Source organism: Struthio camelus, chromosome Z, assembly GCF_040807025.1.
Source record: "Struthio camelus isolate bStrCam1 chromosome Z, bStrCam1.hap1, whole genome shotgun sequence".
Lineage (NCBI taxonomy): Eukaryota > Metazoa > Chordata > Aves > Struthioniformes > Struthionidae > Struthio > Struthio camelus.
The window spans coordinates 27,186,269-27,208,795 of NC_090982.1; the positions used below are offsets into that span (position 1 = coordinate 27,186,269).

The window sequence follows — 22,527 nt, forward strand, 5'->3', positions numbered from 1 at the left end:
GAGAAGGAAGGTGCTATATGCAGGAGAAGACTGTTGTCCTGGCGCTGCGGGGGCTCCTTGGGGCCAGGGTTGGGGGCTGCCATGGGTACCCGTCCCCCTGCCCTGAGGGAGCAGGGCACAGGAAGGTGCATGCTTGCTGCACCACATACTTGATTAAAGAGAAGAAACAAAAAAAAGAAGAAGAAGAAAAAAAGAAGCAGCCTGTTTCCAAAGTTGAAATAGCCCTTTTGTGAAGCAAATTGAACATAAGGGTGCTGTAATGAAAGCATTTGCAGCAGGTGGCTCCTCTTACACTGCCCTGCAGTCTGTGCCCCTCCCACCTCATTTCATTAACTGCTAAACGCAGGGCTCCAGAAAAGGCTGTATTTCATGCAGGTTTATCAGAGGCACATCAGCCCTACTTCACCTTTCTACTGCTGCCAGCGTTTTGCAGCAGGTCTGTATCAGCTGGGCAGATAGGCCAAGCTGTTAGTTTCAGATGCTTCCCCTTCTGAGACTGGTACTTCTTCCCGGGGCAGCGCGAGCTGCGCCCACCGGAGACGCGTGCCATGCGTGCGCTCGGCGCTGTGCCGGAAGTGCTCTGGAAGGGGCGTTTGGCCAGCGTGATGAGGGAAAGCTTGTGGATCACCCCTTCTGGCAAGCAGGCCAGCACCCTCTGAACTTCAGGGTTTAAGCCAAGTGGTTCAAACCATTTTTAATTATGCAAGTACCTAATTCTTCTTCTCACTTCTGTTAAGCTTAGCAGGTCCGAACTGCTACCTTTCCCAAAAAAAAAAATCGTAAAACCCCCCAGTGCCCTTTTGACATAGTATAGGGAGATTCGTTTTTGGAGGTGTCTTATTACTGAGGCAACTCTGCTGTGAATTCATGGCCAGAAGCAGAGTTAATAGCTGCCAGAGCTCAGTAAAGCCAAGAACCTGCGTTAACTCTTTTCCACTCTACTTTTCTTTTTTTTTGTTGTTAATTTTCACTGGGGAATGAGATGTCTTAATATATTCACTTTTTACTTGTATAAGAGGTGTCAAAAAGTCCAGGAAGTAATTAAAGCTTAGCTTTTGTCTCTTTAGTATTTTAATCCAATAACCTCAAAAGATTTATGGAAATTCACTACAGTGAGGGCTCTGATTGTGGAGACTGGAACCTACCAAGGCATGCTCATGAGTTGTCTTTTCCCCTATGTAATCTGCTCCTGCTTCCTTCCAGCGCATGGTTTTGCAATGACTTCTTTTGTGCAGTTCTGTGTGTTTTGGACAATACCCCAATTTAGCCTGTAGCAAAGAGCAACCAGTTACTGGGGCTGTGGAAACACTCTGGTTGCTAGGTGGGGCGTGCTGCAGAGCACTATAAAAGCCATAGCAAGGCCACAGCTCTTTTCTTCTCGGCTGTACCCTCCTGAAAACTAACGTTTGTGAGGCAGAAGGTAGGTTTTTGTAGTTCTTTGTTGCTCTTTGTAGACCCGACAAGCTTTAAGAGTTGTGTTTCTCAAGTGACCTGGTGCAATTTTGTACAGGCTGGATTTGTTGCCACCAGAAAAGAAGGGTATAGGCAGAAGAAATTCTTTCAGTTTTGAAATATTTCATGTACATGGAGGAGTTTACACAATAACTGCTTTTATTTAATGCACGCGAGGAGTTGAAAAAAATAGCTTAAATGATTAAAAGTAAACTTACTGGAGTTTACTGCTTCCTGTGCTTTCATTTTCCCCTTTGTAGTAGGCTGCTGTAGAAATCTGTTTGCAGCAAAACTGGAATCACTAGGAAACGAATGTGCTTTATATGGGAACTTAAAATGTTTTTAAAAGCAGTTGCTTTAACCTCAACAGCAGTTCCCTGCTTTGGGAAAGTAGATCAGTCTTTGCTCGTGAAAATGATGAAAGTGAGACAAAAGAACCTTTAAGGAACATAACAGCAAAAATCTGCTCTGTAGCTAAAAACTTGTGCAAAGTCACAGAAGTAAGGGCTGTATAATTTGGGATTGGTTCTGCTGACACTTTCCACTGAATTTTCCAAGGGCGAGGCTGTTTTCCTCCATGATGTTTCATTTTTATCCACTGGACTTTGCAAGCATAAAAGAAACACATAGTTGTTGTAAAAGAAACGCCTGCAACTACTGCCTGCTTTTCTGACAGGGTGTTATGATCTTAATTTACATCAAAATTCTGGTAATTAGCATGGGACTGTAATCAGAGATGATATATTTGATGTGTGATTAAATAAGGATAGAGAAATGGCAGGGATGAACTTGATTTGACTCCTCTATAGCTGAGGGTGTCGTGTAAAAGTTGGAGTCTTTAAATATGTTGAATAAATAGGTAGTATTTATTTTCTGAAAACTTTTTAGAATTTAAACATGTCAAATTCAGGGGCACTTCTTGCAGGGAGTGGCATCCAGACTGTAACAAACTTATCAGTCATTCCTGTAAAGGAACATTTATGACTTTCAGTCCAAATCTCCTTTTTATTTGTCATTCCAAATGCAATAGTAATTATTCCAATTTGGACTGATAAAATGGATGATAATCATAATATTTTTCAAACTGAAAAACTTTAAATTCCTATCTCCTTTTAACTGGGATGTCTAAAGATTCCAGTTTGGGTCGTAGGGCACACAGTGTGTACAATATTTTATTAAACAGAATAATTTTGAATAGCTATGTGGTGTAGATATATGTATATTTTTTTCTCCTTGTTCATAGACTTTTAGGAGAAAGTATGGTAGAAAGCCAGTAGTTCATTCCCCCCTCTTCAAGATATTTTTTTTTTGTCTGAATTTATCTCTTTTAAACCTAGGCTGTGCTTAACATGAGCTGTTTGCATTCTAGAGTGGCAAGGGTCAAAGCATTGGGAAAGGCCCCTACTCTGCTAGGGGGCTGGCTGTTTTTCCCCTGGATTCCTGCAATCTTTTTGTATTAGTCATGATTTCTTATAAAGATAGCAAACAACAATTTTACATGTAAGCTGGTTTCATAACTTTCTGAGCCAGTGTAAGCAGTCTTTAACATTTCTCAAGAGCATTTGTCTACTTTAGCTTCTTTTTTAAGTTATAATACTGTTTGTTTACTAGATGGAAGCAGATGGATGTACACGCCAAAGTGTCTTTATTTAAAAGGCAGAAAAAATAAAGGTTTTGTTTTTAAGCCACATAATTCTTCCACTGTATTTCTAGTTTAAATTTGAATAGGCATAAAGGCTTAGAGGCTTAATGAACCACAATGCAGTGCAGGTTAGCAGCCCTCTGCTTCAGTCATTGCCCTGAGCAGCAGGAGCTCCAGAGCTGGGTGAGGGTGTGGATGGGGAGAGGCAGAAGGGTTGGGGAAGTAAGTGGTTCTCCCTGGGGCCAGCCCTGCCAGCTTCCTTCCCGATAAATGTTAACGCTGTCAGCCCAAATGCAACTTTGGTTCTACCCCTTGGTAGATCTGGTGCTATGAAACTGAATCTGGCTTATTAAATTTAAATTGTAACCAAGAGTACAGTCTGCAGACCTGTTAGCAGACAGACATACCTGTGTGCGTCACTGCCGGTGACCAGGCACGCAGCGCTCAGCCCAGAGGCTATAAAATGTCATCATCCTGCTGCAAACAATCTTCGTTGTGCAGGGCAATTGCCTGTTACAGAATACAGCAGGATTTTAGATACCACAACACTTCATCTGGCCTCATGCACTTCAGCTATCAAAGCAAGGGTGGTACAGGAGTCACTAGATCGTTTCGACAAAATACTGTTTTGGCAAGCAACATAAATAACCTTTTCTGGTCTTCAGACCGGACTTCTGAGTAAGTTACACATACCTGAAAGTTGGTCCCCGTCCTTAAACTTGCACATACTTTAAGTGATGTATAGTAACAGGATCAGAACCAGCTTCAGGTTTTTCAGAAGCAGGGGCAGAGCTGAACTTTGTGCCCTCAGGGCTGAGGGAAGGGCAGAGAAGCAGGAATTTGTTGGCAAAGGGTGGAGCTGGGATGGGGAGCTGGGATGGGGAGGCAGCTCTCTTTGCTGACAGCTGGACCTGGAAATGTGCTTTACAGCTTTGCTACTGGTAAAAGGAGCAGCTTGACTGCAGCCGTGTTGCCTGGCCCTAGGAGGGAGTCGCTTTAGATGACTGCTCCTTTCCCAGGGCCATTCAGCACCGTATGGATCACAGGGCATAAATAAAGCAAGGGCGTTTGCTGCACAGTCAGCATTGGTTATAATACTTTTGCGTAAGATCTGCCTTATGTGATCTGTACCTCAGGAACTCCAGTAGGTTCACATACACACAGCTGCAAACAGTGTTTGGTCTTGTTACGCTAGATGCGTGAGGCGTTATTCAAAGATACCTCAGATTAATAGGCTGTGTTATCTTTAGTTTATTGTTTATATGTGTGCTTTAAAACCTAGCCTTCCCAAGAGTTTTCTGTGGAAAAGTGTGTTTTGATGAAAAATCCATTTGGCGCAGACAACAAATACTTTACCTGATAAAACGTAATCTTTTCCACTCTATTCCCTCAGTGTTTCTATTAGGAAACAGAATTTTCTCTGCACCAAGGTTGTTGCGAAGCAGCCCATTCATTACCATTGAGTGCTTGGTTTCAAATCACTTCTCCATTGCTTTTTTTCCTATTTTGCATGACATCTTGTGGAAAAGCTGGCCTGATTTGCTTTTGTAATGATGAAAAGCAAAAATTTTTTTTAACTTCCTGCATGGATATTGCTCTACTCTTCAGTAGAAATTGGAGAGTACATGTGAGAAATAAGCAATGGTGTAGGTGAAACTGTCCACTTCTACTCATCTTTCTTAAGAAAGGGCTATTCATAGAAATTAAATGAGGGTATGTTTAACAGGGGAATATCTTTTTGCTTAACACAATACACAAAAGCTCAGAACTCAGTAAATGATCATACATGAATACTTGTTTATCACTGACTTTGAACAGAATTGAATATTCAGTCAGGTATATGGACCTTTGATAAGGGAGAAAGACAATTTGTTTCTTGTAACTTTCCTTTGAAAGCCAGTGCTACCACTTAGGTATTACCGTACGAAATGAGCAAATAATCCAATTAGTTTAGTATTCTATTTCTAATCTAAAACTTGTGGAAGCAGCTAAGGGTGTCTGGATGATCAGGCAACTGCAAAGCATTACATCATCTGCTGAACATCATAATCAAAAGTTAACTGCTTTCCAATAGCACAAACCAATTAATGCTTGGGAAGTTAACGCCTATGTTTCATAATTCAAGAGAAAAGACTTTGCAGTGGGAAAGCTTGAGATGCACTGGCAATGAAAATGAGAAAAAATGGTTTATAATGTGATGCATCTTTTCCAGAAAGTCCATCAACATGGCTATGGTAGCAGAATTTCTGAAGCAGGCATGGTTCATGGACAATCAGGAGCAGGAATGTATTGTAAGTATTATAACCTTTTCAGAGCATCATGCTTATGGTCAAGTACTTTTAGAAGTGGTTTAAAGCCGTAGGCCAACGAACATCTTTCATAGACTCGGAAGGGAGGAAAGACGATGGCAAAATTCTGCTGATTAGAATTAGAACAGGATTTTGTTATAACATACAGTCTAAAAAGTCTCTGATAGCATTCTGATATCGGATAAAAAAATATTCTTGGGTGCACATTTCAGTGCCTAGTTGCTAGTTTATAGACAGAGCCAGTTACTGTAATGAAACTGCTGTTTCCACTGGTCAGTCGTCGTTTGACTCAAAGTAAAGTAGTAATCTGATGCACAGGAGTGTGAATGTGTAAGAACGTGTGCAGATGACGTATGTGGGGAAGTTAGAGGTGCTTAGACTGAGGTTCAGGAAGCCATGAGTTGGAGCCCAGGAATGCAAAGGAGGAACTAATGCTCCTTGTATAAATACTGGTTTTCTCACCATATGGCATGCTTAGGGTGGGAAGAGTCACTGTATGTGATAAAGCATCTCAAGTGATTGGTAGTGATACTAACTGGAAGAAATCTGAAGGAAAGGCTGACGGTGATGAGAAATTATATGTTAGTGCACTAGGTGGTTCCGGAGTGTCTTTGTGATAAGGAAGCTGATTAGGATACTGACAAGGCTGTCGGCGCAGGTAAAGCAGCACGCTGTGAAGTCGTGGCAGATTCTGAAAGCAACTTTCATCTTGGAAAAATAAAGTATAAGAGGGAATTTCAGTAACAAACTTTTCTGCTTTAGATCTTCTTTGTGGACTTTCTGATTTTTGTCCGGCACCATATTATGACTAATCCCTTGGCTCCACATCTCAACCCCCTTGTGCTCGCAGGGCCTTGAGTCATTCTAGCTACAGTGGTTACAGGCAGTTTTTTATTTAGCTACTAGATAAATTTGTCATGGAAACTAGCACACAAATACTAATCTGGCTAGCCTGGGATCCAGGCACTGAGCTAGACCTATTCTTCTGTTGGCTTCCACAAGTCACAGTGATTTTTTTTTTATTTTTTTTTAAGTATGCCAGACACTTCTTTAAGTATGCAATATCTATGTTCTGTTTAATACAACTCCTGGTGATAAAATTGTGGAAAATGTAACTAACAGATATTACAAGTATGCAAAAATTCAGTACAGAATGCTGTATGTGAAATATATATCCCTAAGACGTTACTGTTCGTCTTGTGCTAATTAACTTGAGAGGCAAAAGATGAAAAAATATTCTGATAGCGTATTATTGAATATAAGACAAAGAGTACAGCTGATTCTAAGAAAGTTTAGCTAAACTGCTGTTGTGTTCTAAAAGGTCTTATAATATTTCACGCCAAGTGGGATTTTCTTTAAATATTTCATCCAAGAATCTCAGAGCATTTTTTAGCTGCTGTCAAAGAGGGTAATGAGGAGAACATTGGTTATATAGTTCTGCCGGGGTGTGGGCCCTACCAGTAACTTATTTTGTCATGTTGACTTAGGTCAAAGCACATAATGTGTCATGTGGTGGAATTCATTATCCCCCAGTTATCCCCGGGTTCCTTTAGGAGGAAAAACCAATGCATACGTCATACTGGGTCTTTTAAATTATATGTAGCTACTAGACTCAGAGTTCATTTCTTCACAGTGGTATAACAGGCAATCCTGAATGCAAGGATGATTTAGGTATGTAAAACTGCTTCTTTGCATAAATATTCTTTGGAATGAGTATTTTTTTTCTCCCGGCAGAAAAGTTCGAAAGGTGGCTCTCCAGTCCAGTCATACCCTAACTTTGAACCATCAGCTGATGCTGCTGCTTTGGACAAAGCAATTACTGTCAAAGGTAAGAGGAGTGAAATATTTTAACACATCACATTGGAATTCTTCCTTAGGAAAATTTGAGCATAGCCCTGGATAAAATATCAGTCACAGGCAACGATAAGCAGCAGAGATGCAACCACTTTCAAAAGCCTAGCAAGACATCAAAATTACGCCACCTGGGAAAGCATCTGAACTCTTTGATAACCTGGCATTGTATTACAATTTCAGACCTTAATACTATGTTAAGCTCCCTGCATGTGTTGAAGGATGTGTAGTAACAGTTTAATTTCCAGAGAATCAAAAGGAATATTATGACACATGAAGCTAATGGTTTTTGATTTGATTTCCATAAGAAAAAACCTGAGAGAAGTAGTGGATATGCTGATACTGTATTATATGCTTCTATTAGGCTTCTTGCTTGAATTAACAGTAGGCCAATGTGGCTGTAATGTGAAACCTTTTTCAGTCTGTCTTGCTAAGATTAAATGAGTATGTCATTTAATGCTGTTTATTTTACTTAGTTATGCTGTGGTGTAGGTTTGGCTCCCAGAAGACTTTAAGGCTTTTTTATGAAAAACTGTGGCAAATACAGGTTTCTGTTCTATGGGAACCGATTTATCAACTTTCTTCCTTATGTCACTCTCTAAGTCAGTAGATGATTGTAGTTTTTCCTTTGGTTAAACTTGAGCGTGTCAAACAAAATGTGACACATTTCAGATAATAACATACAAAAACGATGATTTAGTTAAATAGCACTCTAGGCACTGTTAACGTTTGCGATATATTAGACGTTATGTTGTATGGTTACTCGTAGGTGTGGATGAAGCCACCATCATTGATATCTTAACTAAAAGAACAAATGCCCAGCGCCAGCAGATCAAAGCTGCCTATCAGCAGTTGAAAGGAAAGGTAAAGTATATCCAAGTCCATCTCAAATGTATGCCTGAAGTGTCAGTGTTGCCCCTGGGTCTGGTGGTGCATACAGCTTTAGCTTCCCAGAACAAAAGGCTCCAGCAATTACCTTCTGCAGTTTATGAAAACTGTGACAGAGGTGATAGTACCCTGGAAACTACATTGCCAGTGTCGAGTCTTTGGATACAGTGGCTATTATTTTGGGGAGGGGGGAGGGAATAATCCCATGTTCTCAGCCTCCAGGTGTTTGAATGCCCTGAAGGTCCTTTAAGTCATTCTATCACTGGGAATGTAGAGAGCTCGCTAACACCTGGCAGACAGTCTGCTGGGAGAAAAGGAGAGAAAGGAGGAGATTTTGCAGCATCTCTCTCCGGATATTTAAGTGTTGACAGAATACAGAATGGAACAGGAAAGACGCAGGACCACAGTCCTGTTTCACACCCGCAGATGCAGAGGGAGCAGTGTGCTTATTCGTTTTAGTGGCAAAACTGCTAATTCCTGGAACTGAGGAGCTTGGAAATTACTGGGTTTAGAGTTTAATTGCTCTTCACAAAGATCCCTAAAACAAAATTTTCCAGTTGAACTTCTAACTCTGAATTGCAATTATAATTTCAAAGTTCGCATACCAAAGTTACTAAGCCTTTGCTCTTAGGACTCCCTGGATTTCTTTGCTTTGTAACTGTAAGTGACTTGTAAAGGCTGATGTGGAAAACAAGTCACATTTCTCATTTTACCCTAGATTTTTGTGTTTCTGCTCAAGAAACCTCTCTTGCAGTTTCACAGCTGTCTTCTTCCACAGAGCAAGCTCCAGCCTTACAATTACATTTTATCAAGGCCTAAATTAACATACAACTTCAAAGTCACAGGGAGCCTCATGCTGTAGATTATTAGCTACCCAGGTGCCTGGCGCACCATCAAAAGCAAGACAGAACTGACTATGGCTTGCTTTTGAAGTAACCTCATTGGCTTAGGTACCCTGAAAAAGCAGTTGTATATTGACCTTTGCACTGATTGCAGGCGGAATAAAACAGATACTGTTTTTGTTTTTTTCTTCTGCTTAGATGTAGATCAGATTGGAGTACAGTCCCAATCTCTTCTTAACTTCAGGACTTGCAGTTTTGGATGGGATGAGGTTATGCCAGATTATTTTCACTACAATTTCCATATGCTTTAGGCTGTAAATAGATGAACTAAAATATTCTCCAGATATACACATTTAAGCAACTAAATCACCATCATAACGTCAATGTAGTATCTTCTCTTAAAAAACAAACAGCCTATTTTGAGCCTGCTTCGAGTGCTGTAAATAGGTGAATGAAAGCATTCTGAATATTTGCTGAAGAAAAACCTAGCTCTGTAATGAACAGAAAGATGACAGTCTATAATTCTCATGTAAGTCTTTGCAATCCTCTTTAGTAGCTAGCTAAAGCAGTGATGTAGACTAAGATCCTTCAGATACTAAACTAATTTTTACATTGTAGCTGAACAGCAGCTTTTAACCCTGCACGAGCTTAGTATGTTTTTCATTCTTCCTTTCACAGAGTCTGGAAGAAGCCTTGAAAAAAGTTCTGAAAAGTCACCTGGAGGATGTTGTTGTGGCCTTGCTGAAAACTCCGGCTCAGTTGGATGCTGAAGAATTAAGAGCTTCTATGAAGGTTGGACAAAAACTTTTTCAGAAAAACTTCCTTAAGAAAAGTAAATAATTCTCAGGGCCTGAAAATGATACTGGGCTTGCGTTTTGAGGATTGCATATTGTCTTCGTTTCCCTCCCATTCTGTAAAATAAATCTGTACTGCTAATGCATGCTCTAAGAAGGAGACATGGAAGTCTGCGCTGAATATCAAAGCTGGAGGAGATTGACTGCAAATGCTACTCTTTTACGAGAATAAACTCTTTGTCTTCTGAAAACAGGTTGCTACTGTGGAGGTAGAAGGCCACAGTGTTTACTTAGGGGTTTTCTTAAAAGTTTAAAAAAAAAAAAAAAAAAAAGGGAATGGGGGGTATTTCTTCATGGATTACGAGTTCCGATCTTCTATGTACCCTGCTCAGTCATTTTAGCTCTTATAGGGTACTGGTGATATTTGGTGTGATTAAAAAATGAATTCTAGGGAAGTTGAAGTAAGACTATTATGTAAAAGCAGAAATGTTTTTCATTTCTCTGTGTTCCTGCATGTGGGATTTTCAGATCCTTCCCCTTCATTTTCATCTTCTTCCTGTTCTTCTACATTTTAAGTTTGCGGTATTAAATTAAAAATTCAGTCTCTTTTCAACAGGGGCTTGGAACTGATGAAGATACCTTAATTGAGATTCTGGCCTCAAGAAATAACAGAGAAATCAGAGAAGCCAACAGATACTACAAAGAAGGTAAATCAGAGAAGGAAAAAATATTAAAGGTATCCAGCATTGGGAGAAAATGGACAGGCCCTGTTCTGCAAAGTCGAATTCTTTTTATCAAAAACTTTTTTTAAGCAGCCATAACCAACATATCCCTGCAAACTTTAATACCTAGCATTAAGAAATCTAGTTTGGGTCATGCAAGTCTTCTCATAACGCTGTAGCAGAGACATTATGCTCACAGCCTCACTTCTCAGTAGAAGAAACTGAGCTGACGTTTTAGGAATTAAGTAGAAGATGCTAGCTTAGCATCTTAGCTAGCTTAGGAAAGGATGTGGGAGAGGCCATACTGACTTTATCTGATCCAAAGAGATCACACTGCAAAAGGAAAAGGCTCGTGATCCCAGCCACAAGTGTTGATGTTTCATGGAACGGGAGATAGGTTTAGATATTTTCTAGGATGCAAGTGAAACCCAGCTGCTTTTATTCTCCCCTAACTAAGTCCTAGCTGACCTCTTAAGAGCTCACTAGCCTTGAAAAAACACTTATTGAGTTAGTAACAGATCACATTAGTTGCAGGACGGGAAGGTCTTTGAAGGAGTAACTAGAACGTAATATGGCATCTCTCACTTTATTTAGAGTTTAATACAGTGAGTCTGTGTTGTCTAATTAAATCACATGGCTTCTGAGGTTATGGACGAATGTTTCCAAAAAATTTCCGTTCAACGTGTCTCAGTTGGAAGCCCAGATTTATAATTCAGTTTTTCAGAAGCATTTTGAGTCCTGCTGGATGTAGTTCAGTGCTATTTAGAAGAGTCAGAAAAAAAGGGATGAAAGATAAGCGGGACACAGGGTTTCAAACTTTTTTTTTTGTATTTCATAAGCAAGAAACTAAGACTGGCCTATGCCCAGAATGACTGTTTCAGCAGATTTTCAGTCTAGCCCCTGGTTTCACAGCACATCTCAGAAATGAGAGGGCATGTTACAAAAAATACTCATTCTCTCAAAACGAAGTGAGAGAAATGAGGAAAAACTCTATCAGGCATATTTAAGTAAGAAAATAAATAAAGAAAGGAAAAATGATAGGGATGATAACTTTAAAACATACTATGAATCCATTTTCATTTAATTTCAGTCCTGAAGAGAGATCTGATACAAGACATTATCTCTGACACATCTGGAGACTTTCAGAAGGCTTTGGTTGCTCTAGCCAAGGTATGCTGTGTTTAAACATTTTTACTGCTGTTGCCAATGCTAACGATTAATTTTGTGAAGACTATGTTAAGGAAAGGAATACAATAAATAAGAATTTAAGTAATATTTATTTCCTTGTGTTATTTTTACTTACACGCGTTAGACTATATGAAATTGTTCTTTAAAAAAAAAGCTGTAAGGAGATTTTATTCAAGAGCATTAAAAATGTGATAATTGTTACTGTTATCCAATCTACTTTTAATTCTTTTTTTTGTGGTAAGTATTTGTAAGCTTTTTAAAAAAACAATAGAAGTAATGTCACATCAGTTGAGTAGAAGTAGAAAAAGAGTGATGCTTATAAGTAGGAAAATGAACCTTTTGGTTCGCTGTTAAGATATATTTCTAATAGTAAGCATAGTGGGATGGTGGGAGCTAACAAGTGGACAAAGCATTCTGTGAGTTGGTGCTCAAAAGCAGTTCGGTTTAAACGCTAGAGCTGCTATAAAAAGACTCTTTGGAAATGCAGTGATTATTGGACTCCATGACTGTTGAGTATGTGTGTGAAGCTTGTACCTGCATGCCAAATTGTGTGTTGATAAGCCTGTGTATATAGATTTGCAGTTTTGTTTTTAAGTGACCTTGAAAGAAGTTCATTGTAGAAGTTCATCAGGAAGCAAGTTGTAGCTTCTGAGAAATGTAACTTAACACTGAATAACACTAATTCTTGCGGGTACTGTTTCAGAAAGTAGGTACTAATGGCCTTAAAAATGTGAGCTCTAATTGATTAACATACCCTTCAGCTTCATTTACAGAACAGAAAAAAGTGTGCCTGTTAAAGTTCTGTAATATTAAAACATGTACCAGGATGGCAGGCCAGAACTGTAGAATACTGGGTTTTGGTGAACTGAATGATAATGAGAAGTAGTGACGTGTCATTTATTTATTTACGTAGGCTGACCGAAGTGAAGATCCTCATGTGAATGATGAGCTGGCTGACAGCGATGCCAGGGTAAGATCCTACTTGGTGCTCTGCAGTTCCTTTATTTCATTTACTTCCAATTAGAAGCTGTGCCTGCCTGTGAATGTTGCATTTCACCTACCTGCGTCTGTTGCATTGCAGACTTTTAACAGAGTTGTACATTATGTCGTAATTTTTTTCTGAGAGGATGCTATTTTGCAAGGTTGGCATAAGCTTCACTAGCTAAAGGAAATCTTTAACCCCCAAGCTATCTAGTTTCAGAAAGGCTTCTGCAAGATGTCTTCTAGTTCATATAAAGGTTGTAGATCATAGGAAGCAGAGGTCAGTAGGTGGAGAAATTGGACATATTTTTTCTTATGTATAAAGTAAATACAGTTCTCCAGTTGAGGGACAAAGTGAAGAACCAGCTACAGTACCTTGACCAGTGTGAACTCTGCAGTATGTCACCTGTGGTTATCACTTTTCAGTAATGTACTTTTCGAGATTATTAAGTGCATATCACAGTCATTTTTTTAATGATTCTAAAATAAACAACTAATTTTTCCCTATTTATCTCCTATGTTAGTGTGACTTTTTTTTGAGATCTTGGTTAAGCTTAGCGGTCTAGTCTAATTTTTCACTTTAAAGTCTTGCATCACTATTACAGTTCGAATGTAAATTGACTTTAAATAAATTTTTAAAAGTCCAACCACAAAAAGAGCTCAGTGAGCAATATTATTCTTGTTCCTGCTACATAAGAGAGTTTTAGTTTTGTCATCAGCCCTAGGTTTGAGAGACAGTAAATTAATGCCCTGTACAAGCACTACAGTTCAATAAAGTTTCCCTTGTTCCAGAAGGCTTCGTTGCTGGGACCTAGAGAGAGAGTGTCATTAAATCTTCTTTGCTACAGTGTGGAGATCTTTAATTATTACTTCTAGAGAAATTTGAGGAGGTGGGGAAAATGAAGGAGATGAATGATTCAGTTGTTCTTACTTTTCGTTAAAGTCACTCCTGCGAGGACAAGGAGTACTTGGTGCGTAGGTTTCTCCTTCACATTTACCCAGTTAATATTAGAGCTAATTCTCTTTGTCTGCAGAAGGCCTGCTAGTCCTACACACCCAAACAGAGCATAGCGTATCATGACACATGAAGAATATCTTCATTCAAGAATGTGAAGAGAGCTGCACAGTGATTCTAAAAAGTCTGAAAATATGATTTGTAGGTGTATGGTGCTCTCTCGGTACTATTAAGCCATAAGCAAGTATGAAGTATTACTCGACAGAGCTAGAGTTAATTTGAGGCTGTGCAGAATTTTGTGTCTTGTTATGAGCTCTATCAAGGATTAGAGTTCACTGCAAACAGGCAATAGCCTACCTTTGGGCAGTAGCCTCAAAAGTGCAGTATTTCTGTTTAGGTTTCCTTGTATTGATGTTAACTGTACTACCTCCTTTTCTTTATGATAGGCCTTATATGAAGCTGGAGAAAAAAGAAAAGGAACTGATGTTAATGTGTTTGTTACTGTTCTTACCGCAAGAAGCTACCCCCATCTTCGAAGAGGTAGGTTGGATGAAACTTCGTGCCTCACAGGAATTGTATTTTGTACATGGTCTGCTCATCCACTGAGAGATTATACGGGTTCCCAAGATGCGACTCTGACTGCTGCAAAGCTCTGTGTAATTGGAAATGTGCTTGCTGATCCAAGGGTGCGGTTGGCAGCTTGGCCTTTCCCTAGCAATTGACAATCCCTAGTGACTGGCAATATCACTTAAGTTGTTAACAAACCCGTTACCGCAAAGTATCATAAGGCTGGTGATCACAAGGCGAAGGGATCGGGGTTCTTCAGGCTAGAGTCCTGAGTGCTTACCCACATGGTCTTGGTCCCCAGCCAGTTTGCCTTAGGCAGGGGAGATATTACCTTATGACACAGGCTCCAGTGGAGTCACTGGACTTCCCCTTCCCCTACCACTGGGAACATGAACCCCACCATCCTTCCACAGTCCTATTTCTCATGCTGACTCCAGGTATACAGTAACATTGCTCTTAACATTGTGCTTGGTAAGGAAGATGAGAAATATGGCCTACAGCCGGTCCTCTCTGTAGAGGTGCAGCAGTAAGGGCAGAAAGAGACAAAGGCGTAAGAGGGAAAATACTATATATTCATCACTATTTTCTTCCCTTATTTAGTTTTTCAGAGGTACACCAAATACAGCCAGCATGACATGAACAAGGTACTGGATTTGGAGCTGAAGGGTGATATTGAGAACTGCCTTACTGCCCTTGGTAAGTGGTTCTGCAGGTAGTAACCCAGAATATATATTCCTCATGAGAAAAAAACGTTTTTTCCTTCTTGTGTACTCTGTTTAATAGGAGACCATCCTGGTCTTATCTAGCTTCATTGAGAAGCTTGTTAGATAAAATCTAGTCTGGGAAAATCTGGTCTGCATACAGTGGTTTAATGGAGTTATTTAAAGTCAGTTAAAGTTGATGAATGAACAGAACTATCTCTCCTGACATGTAGAAGGGTCTTATAAGGAGAACAGACATGTCATGGATAGAGAAAGATTTCTGCAGGAAGTCACTGTGCAAAAGAGACCTGTCAGAACAGGGACTGTTTGCATCAAAAAGTCTATAGTTTTGGAGGTATTCTCAACAGATGAGACCAAAGCAACTCTTCCTCTAAATTTTATTTTTCAAAGGCATTTATAAATACATGCTGAATAAAAGTATGACAGTTTCCCTTCTGAGGTTTTGTTCGAGAAGGGGTTCTTGTAAAGGTTCATGGTAAACATATATGTTAAGATCTTTAACACAGCTGTTCCCTGTGAACAATATGAACGATGACAAAATGAGAGACACGGCATTATTTAGCGGAAGGACAGGGGGGCAGAGGGCAAGGGTAATACCTTGATCTAGCCCAGTGACAGAGTTGGTTGGTGACCTCTTCTGAGGTATTATGAATTTGGCCTGTTGCCTGCACACCAGTAACACCAGGAGGCACTGGTATTTATGGATGATGCTCTTCAACTAAACTTTGGTAGGCGTTCTCTGGATACAAATATGAGTCTTAGCAGATCCCTTTTAGTATCATAGGTGGATGGGAAGTAGTTAATATAATCTGGTTTACAGAGCATCAGGTCACAGCCCCCAGCTCTGCTGTGGAGAAAACAAATGCTTTCACATTCTTATCCTTGCAACATCTTTCTTAACTTTGTGGATGTGGAGTACAGTCCTGTCTTTACTGTAACGAGAGTATTCTTGCCTGACTGAACTGCTTTCTGAATAAACAGAATGGTGAAAGGAACTGTCACTTCTCTCATATTTTGAAGACAGGTAAAAAAGAAGCAGATAAAAAGGAGGTGCTGGTAGGTTCACAGAGACTGCTTTTAAAGTGTTATCTTCCCAGACTTTTGCTCTTTGTTACTTGTTGCATATATGTCAGATGTGATCTTACCTCACTGTTTCATTACAGTGAAGTGTGCCACGAGCAAGCCAGCTTTCTTTGCTGAAAAACTCCACTTGGCAATGAAGGTAACCTAGACCAAGAACTTCTGCTTATGGGCAAGGGATGCTTTGTAAGCTGAAAAATAACAACCTGGGTGAGAACTCACAAGTTCTTTGTATGAGAAAAAAGAACTGCAGAAAAAAATTCAGGATATTTGCCTTACTTTTTTGCTTCCTTTCCTTGAAACCTCTTGAGTTTTCTTCCATGAGAGGCGTGTCTTATTTGCTATAGTGTGTTCAGGAAGGCATCTGCACGTCCGCACACATATCTGTTACTCTGCGCAGTGACTGAAAGCTAATTGAAACTTTTCTTTTTTCTTTATGAAACCACAAAAATAAATGGGAAAGCAATCCCAGAACAAGGGCAGGGGGGACCACAAATGAGCCTAATCTTTGACTAGAGATTTGAGGTCCCTGTGACAAATTTGGAACATGAGTTGAGTGATGCCACCTGAGCTCATGAAACTGGAACATTTCCCAATTCTAGTATATATGCATTTGTGTAACTCCTGTGACTTGGTAAGGAGCAGGACATAAACTGAGCATATTGTTACGAAAATGGGGTTCATAACACTCGTAAGAAAAAAACAAAAAACAGTGACGTCTGGGTTGTCTCGGGTGTCAGGCAAGCACAGTGAAGGACTTAACCGCTTTTCTGGAAGCACCTATTGTATGAGGAAAACCTAGGTCTGCAGCTGGTAGAAGTAGCTTGTGACCAGTGAGTTAGTGTTGGCTGGGAACAAAAAAGCGGGGTATGAGAGGAGCAGAGATGGTTAAGGTATAGGGTCTGGACCCTGCACTCCCACAGATAGGGGTGGTGGATAAACACACAAAACCTTGATTTGGGAAGACGTTTCAGTCATGTAAGTAGCCTTATTTTATCGCTTTTAACAGGGCTCTGGGACACGGCACAAACCACTCATCAGAATCATGGTTTCACGCTCTGAGGTGGACATGAATGAGATCAAAGGTTATTACAAGAGACTGTATGGCGTGTCTCTCCGCCAAGCCATTATGGTAGGTTTTCTCTCAGGTGAACTGTGAAGTGGGAAACCACTGGATGGTTCAGGAGGGCCAGTAAGGGGTTTGCTAACTCGTCTCCTCCTCAGTCACCAGTGCGTCCTGAGTACCTCATCGTAGCTATAATGTTTTCAGTGGTCCGTATGCTGGTGGAATTAATTCATTCCCTGGAGAGAATATTTTAATCCCAAAACCTATCGCAATTAGCTATTTATGGTACATGCCTCAGGATGTCGTCATACAGTAGAGGCCAAGTGTTGATCGGAGAGTGCGCTATGCTCCAATGCCTATAATTGTATAGGCATAAGGTATTTTGGCAGGAGAGTGGCGATGATTGCACCGACAGCTCTATTGGAGATATTTGGTGTCTCTGGCTCTCTGAAGTACTCATGAAAATACCTTTTTAATTTGACGCTTATTTGTCCTGATTTTCAGGTCATTTAAATAAATAAGTCACACCCATAAAAATAGCTTCTAAAAGGGTACAGGCCACCAAATGTATTTTCTCGAAAATTTAAACCAGTAATATACAATGAGAAAGCTAAACTTGGAAAGCAGCTTTGTGGAAGCTTGCAGACAAAACTAAAGAAAAAGTCTTCGTTGGAGCAGAAGCATACTCCCTGCGTGCACTAAAGCACCCTATTGATTTTTGCTGATGTTTGCTACTTTTCCAGTTAAGTAGCAAAGGTGATTTATATTCTTCGCTCATGACTGCAGGCAAGCTGTAGTTTGGGATGTGATGTGAGGTGATTACATCACCTCATCTTGGTCCAAAGTGATGATTTTATCCAAATGGCTTGAAGCCCTACTTGGCTACTTAATTACATCTGTGCAAGGTAGATTCAAACTTGAGCCAGCGTTCAGCTGAATAAGAGATTCTGTGGTGAATCCAGTATCACTGGATGATTCTTAACCTCTGTTTGAGATAGTCTTAGATATAATGTGCATATGTTACCCTGCTTGAGCAGGGGGGTTGGACCAGATAATCTCTAGAGGTCCCTTCCAACCCCACCTGTTCTTTGATTTTGTATAGTGTATAGTGAAGATTGGACATCACTGGTTAAAGGAGGCATTTCCACTTTACTGAAGGAAAGCTTAAGCTCCTGGGCAGAAGTCTTCTATGCTTCACTTCTTTATTTATGCAATAAGGCCTCTAAGGTTTTTTTTTTTTTTTTGGCTTTGTCTACCTCAGCCCCAACTTGGAAATGTGTGTGGTTATTTCTATGTGGCGTGAATAGATCAACTTTAGTGATGGTACTCAGTTGAAGTTCAGCTTGTGAATAACACATTTGTGTTATCAAGTGGTTAATTTATTTAGGTGAAGGACTGATGTTTAGTACATGTGTGCTGAATGCTTAGTGAAATTATTTTCACTTGAGACCATTACCCTAACGGTCCTAACAGTTGTATTTCTTTTTTACTTAAACTGACAGGATGAACTCAAAGGAGATTATGAAAACATCCTCGTGGCTCTATGTGGAAGTGATAACTAACGATGCACTTCAGCCCTCTTAACTGAGGATCTTTATCTTTGCCTCAGCTGTCTATAAATAAATGCGGGCTATACACATTGAGGTTTCTCTGAAGTGATACTTAGTCCACAATGTGTTCTCTGGAAAACCTGTAACCTGGAATGTATTTTTTTTGATATCTTTGTCCTATATGGCAGGAATCTCTTTTCGATATTATTTATCCAAAGCCAAAGAATGCTCTTAAGTTTCTGTTTGCTTAAGTAATCAAGAAAATGTAAAATTTTCATCTAAGTAAAGCAAATAAACTTTTAAAAATAAATTAAGCTGTGTGAGACTTAGTATGTCCTTTGTCACTTTTCTGCATAATACTAAGTTGTCTGCATACAGTACCTGAGAGAAATGTCAGCAACTAATTTAAGTCATCAACAAAACTGTAACAACTTCATGCAGTATGCCTGAACTTTTCCATTCCATTTCAGCTGAGGTACGTATAAACCAGATGTTAGAAGAACTGAAGATAACTTGTTAATAAATACTAACTTTATAAAAAAAACCCCTCATGCTACCTCTGGCTTATGTTACTGTTGTTGTTTAAATATCAGAGTAAAGAGACTTGTTATGCTCTGTACATAGAAATAAAATGAATTGAAGAAGCTCTTTATAGACCATGTAGGACCTTATCTTTTTCCTGGTGAGTTGCATGATTTCTTTATAGTATCTCCAAAGCGAAAAAACTATTTTCACTGCTAGTGTGTTGGACAGGGTTTGTGCCTGAGGTTACCGTTCCCATTGTGCTAGACTCTGTACAAATGAGCTAATTACAGGCCTCAAGTGCACTGGTGGGACTGAGCAGTTCTTATCAGCTCTTCTTTGTGTGCAAATGTTGCTGGTCTTTTTAATGGTGTCAACCAGCTGCTTGTTTGAGCAATAGCATGCTAAACCATTGGGAAATCAGAGTTTACCATGGCTTATTTGTGTTAAAGCTTGTAGACACTCTGCACGGCATATTGTCATGGCCTAGGATAATGGAACTAGGTCTTTGGAAAAGGTGATGTCCTATTCTAGAAGAAGCATGGGATGGTATGGGATGCAGCCTTACTGGTGCTGCAGGGAAAACTCCCCTCCCACAGCACCAAGTTTTTATCTACCCCACTTATTTTCCAAGAGCTATATTCCCAAGCTGCCATGGTTTATTCTGTTGATAATCCATATTGTCCTAATAGGGTAAGTGGAAGAGAGAGATTCAGGCCAAAGTAGTTTATGGAACAAATACCTAATAGTCATCAATTAAAAAGGAAAAACAAAGCAGCATACATGCACTAAGATCATGTGCTGGGAGTTCTGTTTGGTCAAATAACAAGCTTCAGACAAAAAAATACCCTGCGAGTTTTCCTTGTGGCACTAGCAATAGAAGCAGTTAGCTGTCAAAAGACAGTTGTCTGTAGAATTCACTGCCCCAATCCTCTAGCCCATATAATGATAAGTAGGAAAGTTTGATTGTGATGGTAAGGTAAAGGTTGATTGAAAGGAAAGTCTCAAAATGAATATGAAATGAAAATAACGTCTTGGGTTGGTTGGTTTGTTTGTTTTTTTTCCGGAAAGCTCTTGCTTCTTTTCTCACTAAACAACAAAATGCATAGTGGGGAATGATTAACTGCAGCTGTGGTTTCTTTTTGATCCTGTACCAATAATCACAAGTATCATGTGTGCTTTGCTAAAGTCTTTGGTGTGGGTAAAAGTCTATTAATAAAGTGAAGAAACTTTAATCAATGGATTTTGAGATACCACCTATGTTGCTGGCTGACTTTTGAACAAGTGGAAAAACAGAGCAGGCCTGTGCTCTTTGAATGAGTCACAACTGATTAAACCGTAGCAAGTACTTTATGAGGACTGATAGGAGAACACTTCTTGCTTCAGCTTTTGTAATCATTGTGAAATACGGAGGTGCTGTAGTTATATAAAGAATCTAGTTTCATCAGCATAGGAAGGAACTGTATTTCAAAAGTTATGTTCACTGGGGAAGCCAAAAGATGCAAGAATCCACCTTTCCCTGCCCCTGCCCTGAAAAAGCTATTGTGGATCTTTAAAAATGACTTCCAATTAACGTTTTAGGAATGTTAGAAAATTGGTATTTACTTGAAGTGGACTCTTTTCTGACTTATTTGCTGACTTCAAGAGGGGCTCAGCAGCCACATGTTCTCTTTGAGAGCTCTACCTATTAAACTTTGAAATGCAAACAAACGAGTATCTGGATTTCTCATTTACGGTAAAGAAGGAGATGATATGAAGTCTAACATGCTAATAATAGGAAAAATGGTTGTTTTGAAGGACTGAGCAACAGAAGGAAATGAGTGCAGTACATTACTGCATTCCTCACAGCTCTCCTAATTTTAAGATATCTTGCCATAATCTTACATCTCCTAGGTAGAGGCAAAAGCAGCTCCATCTTGATTGTAATGTTTATGTCTGTTTCTGCTTATGGCAATCACTATTCCATTTCAAATGTGCTTGTGCAGAAGGGGAGGGATGCTGGAGGTCTGCATAGAGGTCTGTCGATGGGGAGCCACAGTTTTACTGCCACCACAGTCCAGCCAAGTCCTCCTAGCCCTTCACTGCTGTCTGGGAGGCATATTATGCAGCAAAGAGAGGGTACAACTTTCACATAAATGTCTGTTCTAGTAAAGACTGATAACTTTCAAAATACTATTTTAAGAGCCAACAGATTCTGCCCACGTGGCCATTTCACAAGTGTTTTCAATGTTATGGTGTATTTATGCCACTCCTTATTTCCAGGGGAGATTTGCAGCCAACTATTATGGTCCAGAAACTTCTTCAAAAACTATGAAAAACAGGACTTGGGTTAATGTTTATGGAAAAGAATGGTCGCACCCTCCGTTTCACCTCAGGAGGGATCCCTGGTGGTATGGGTGGAAGGGAAGGCTACTTCTAAACTTCAAATTTATGGGCTTCAGTTGTAGCAACATCTCCTGGCTAGGTGGTTTCCTGGCATTAGGAGGGACGATTCTTGTCCTAAGGGGCTGTGCTGCAGGATCAAGCGGAGAGAGATAGAGACAGAGAGAGAGAAAGAGAGTGAGAGAAGTAAACAGACAAGCACAAATATGGCAGATTTTACTATGCAAATTCATAAAAGCATCAGCAGAGCAGTGCAAGTGAAGCTCTAAATATAAACTACTTCAGACAGAATATTTGTAAAAGCAGCTGCATTACTGCTGATGTCAAGCAAACAAAAGACATTTGGATCTTATCTGATTTTATCTTCCTGCTTAGCAAAGGGCAGAACATCACATAAATTCACTGCAAGTGAGTTTGAAATGCAAGTTTCTAAAGACTCCATTCAAGAGGATGCTTCTTTCTGTTAAAAGTGTAGGCATGAGATTAGTCTCCAGAAGTCTACCAAGTAGGCATGTTTGCACATTTCCTGCAGCTGTTTTCCTAATCAGTATTAGGAACTAAGTGCTAGCTCAAGGAAAAATAGATAACATATTTTCAAATCTTTCTAAATTTCTCTCAAAAACAAACAAAAAATGCACCACACAATTCAAGTAGGGCTGGGAATAACGACACAGTATTGAGGCTCTCTGGGTGGAGGCTTGGGCAGGCATTATCGGGGTACTGGAATTTTCACCATTATTTCAGTGAAATACAATGTATCTATTTTGTAATCCCTCTGCAGAGGTGGGGAAAGTCACTCATAACAGCCTATAAAAATGATTAAGTCTTTAATCAAGTTTGAACGGGGTATAGAGAGAACGCAGAGGCTGCCATGTTTTGGAGGCAATCAATCAGACATGCTCTCTTGAAAGTACACATATTAGGATTGCAGAAAGGTGGTTTGTCTTTTTTTAGCTAAGTCCATCTAGGGAGCTATCTTCCACCTTGGAGGAAGAATTTGGGCCATCCAGCCAC

General features: G+C 39.8%; 1 protein-coding gene across 1 annotated transcript; it reads left to right on the top strand.

Moving 5' to 3' along the window:
* The first annotated feature begins 1,191 nt into the window (after nt 1–1,191).
* Nucleotides 1,192–18,923, top strand: ANXA1 (annexin A1). Its single transcript, XM_009673076.2, has 13 exons — nt 1,192–1,420; nt 5,307–5,385; nt 7,138–7,231; nt 8,024–8,118; nt 9,663–9,776; nt 10,395–10,485; nt 11,591–11,670; nt 12,602–12,658; nt 14,071–14,164; nt 14,792–14,887; nt 16,077–16,135; nt 17,003–17,125; nt 18,562–18,923. Exons 2-13 carry the CDS (start codon nt 5,320–5,322, stop codon nt 18,619–18,621), a joined length of 1,029 nt encoding a protein of 342 aa, XP_009671371.1. The 5' UTR covers nt 1,192–1,420; nt 5,307–5,319; the 3' UTR covers nt 18,622–18,923.
* Nucleotides 18,924–22,527: the final 3,604 nt, after the last annotated feature.

Coding starts and splice junctions, on each gene's coding strand:
- ANXA1 (XM_009673076.2), top strand. CDS start 5,320: ATGGCTATGGTAGCAGAATTTCTGAAGCAGGCATGGTTCATGGACAAT. Junction 10,486..11,590: donor CAACAGATACTACAAAGAAG/GTAAATCAGAGA, acceptor ATTTAATTTCAG/TCCTGAAGAGAGATCTGATA. Junction 17,126..18,561: donor CTCTCCGCCAAGCCATTATG/GTAGGTTTTCTC, acceptor TTAAACTGACAG/GATGAACTCAAAGGAGATTA.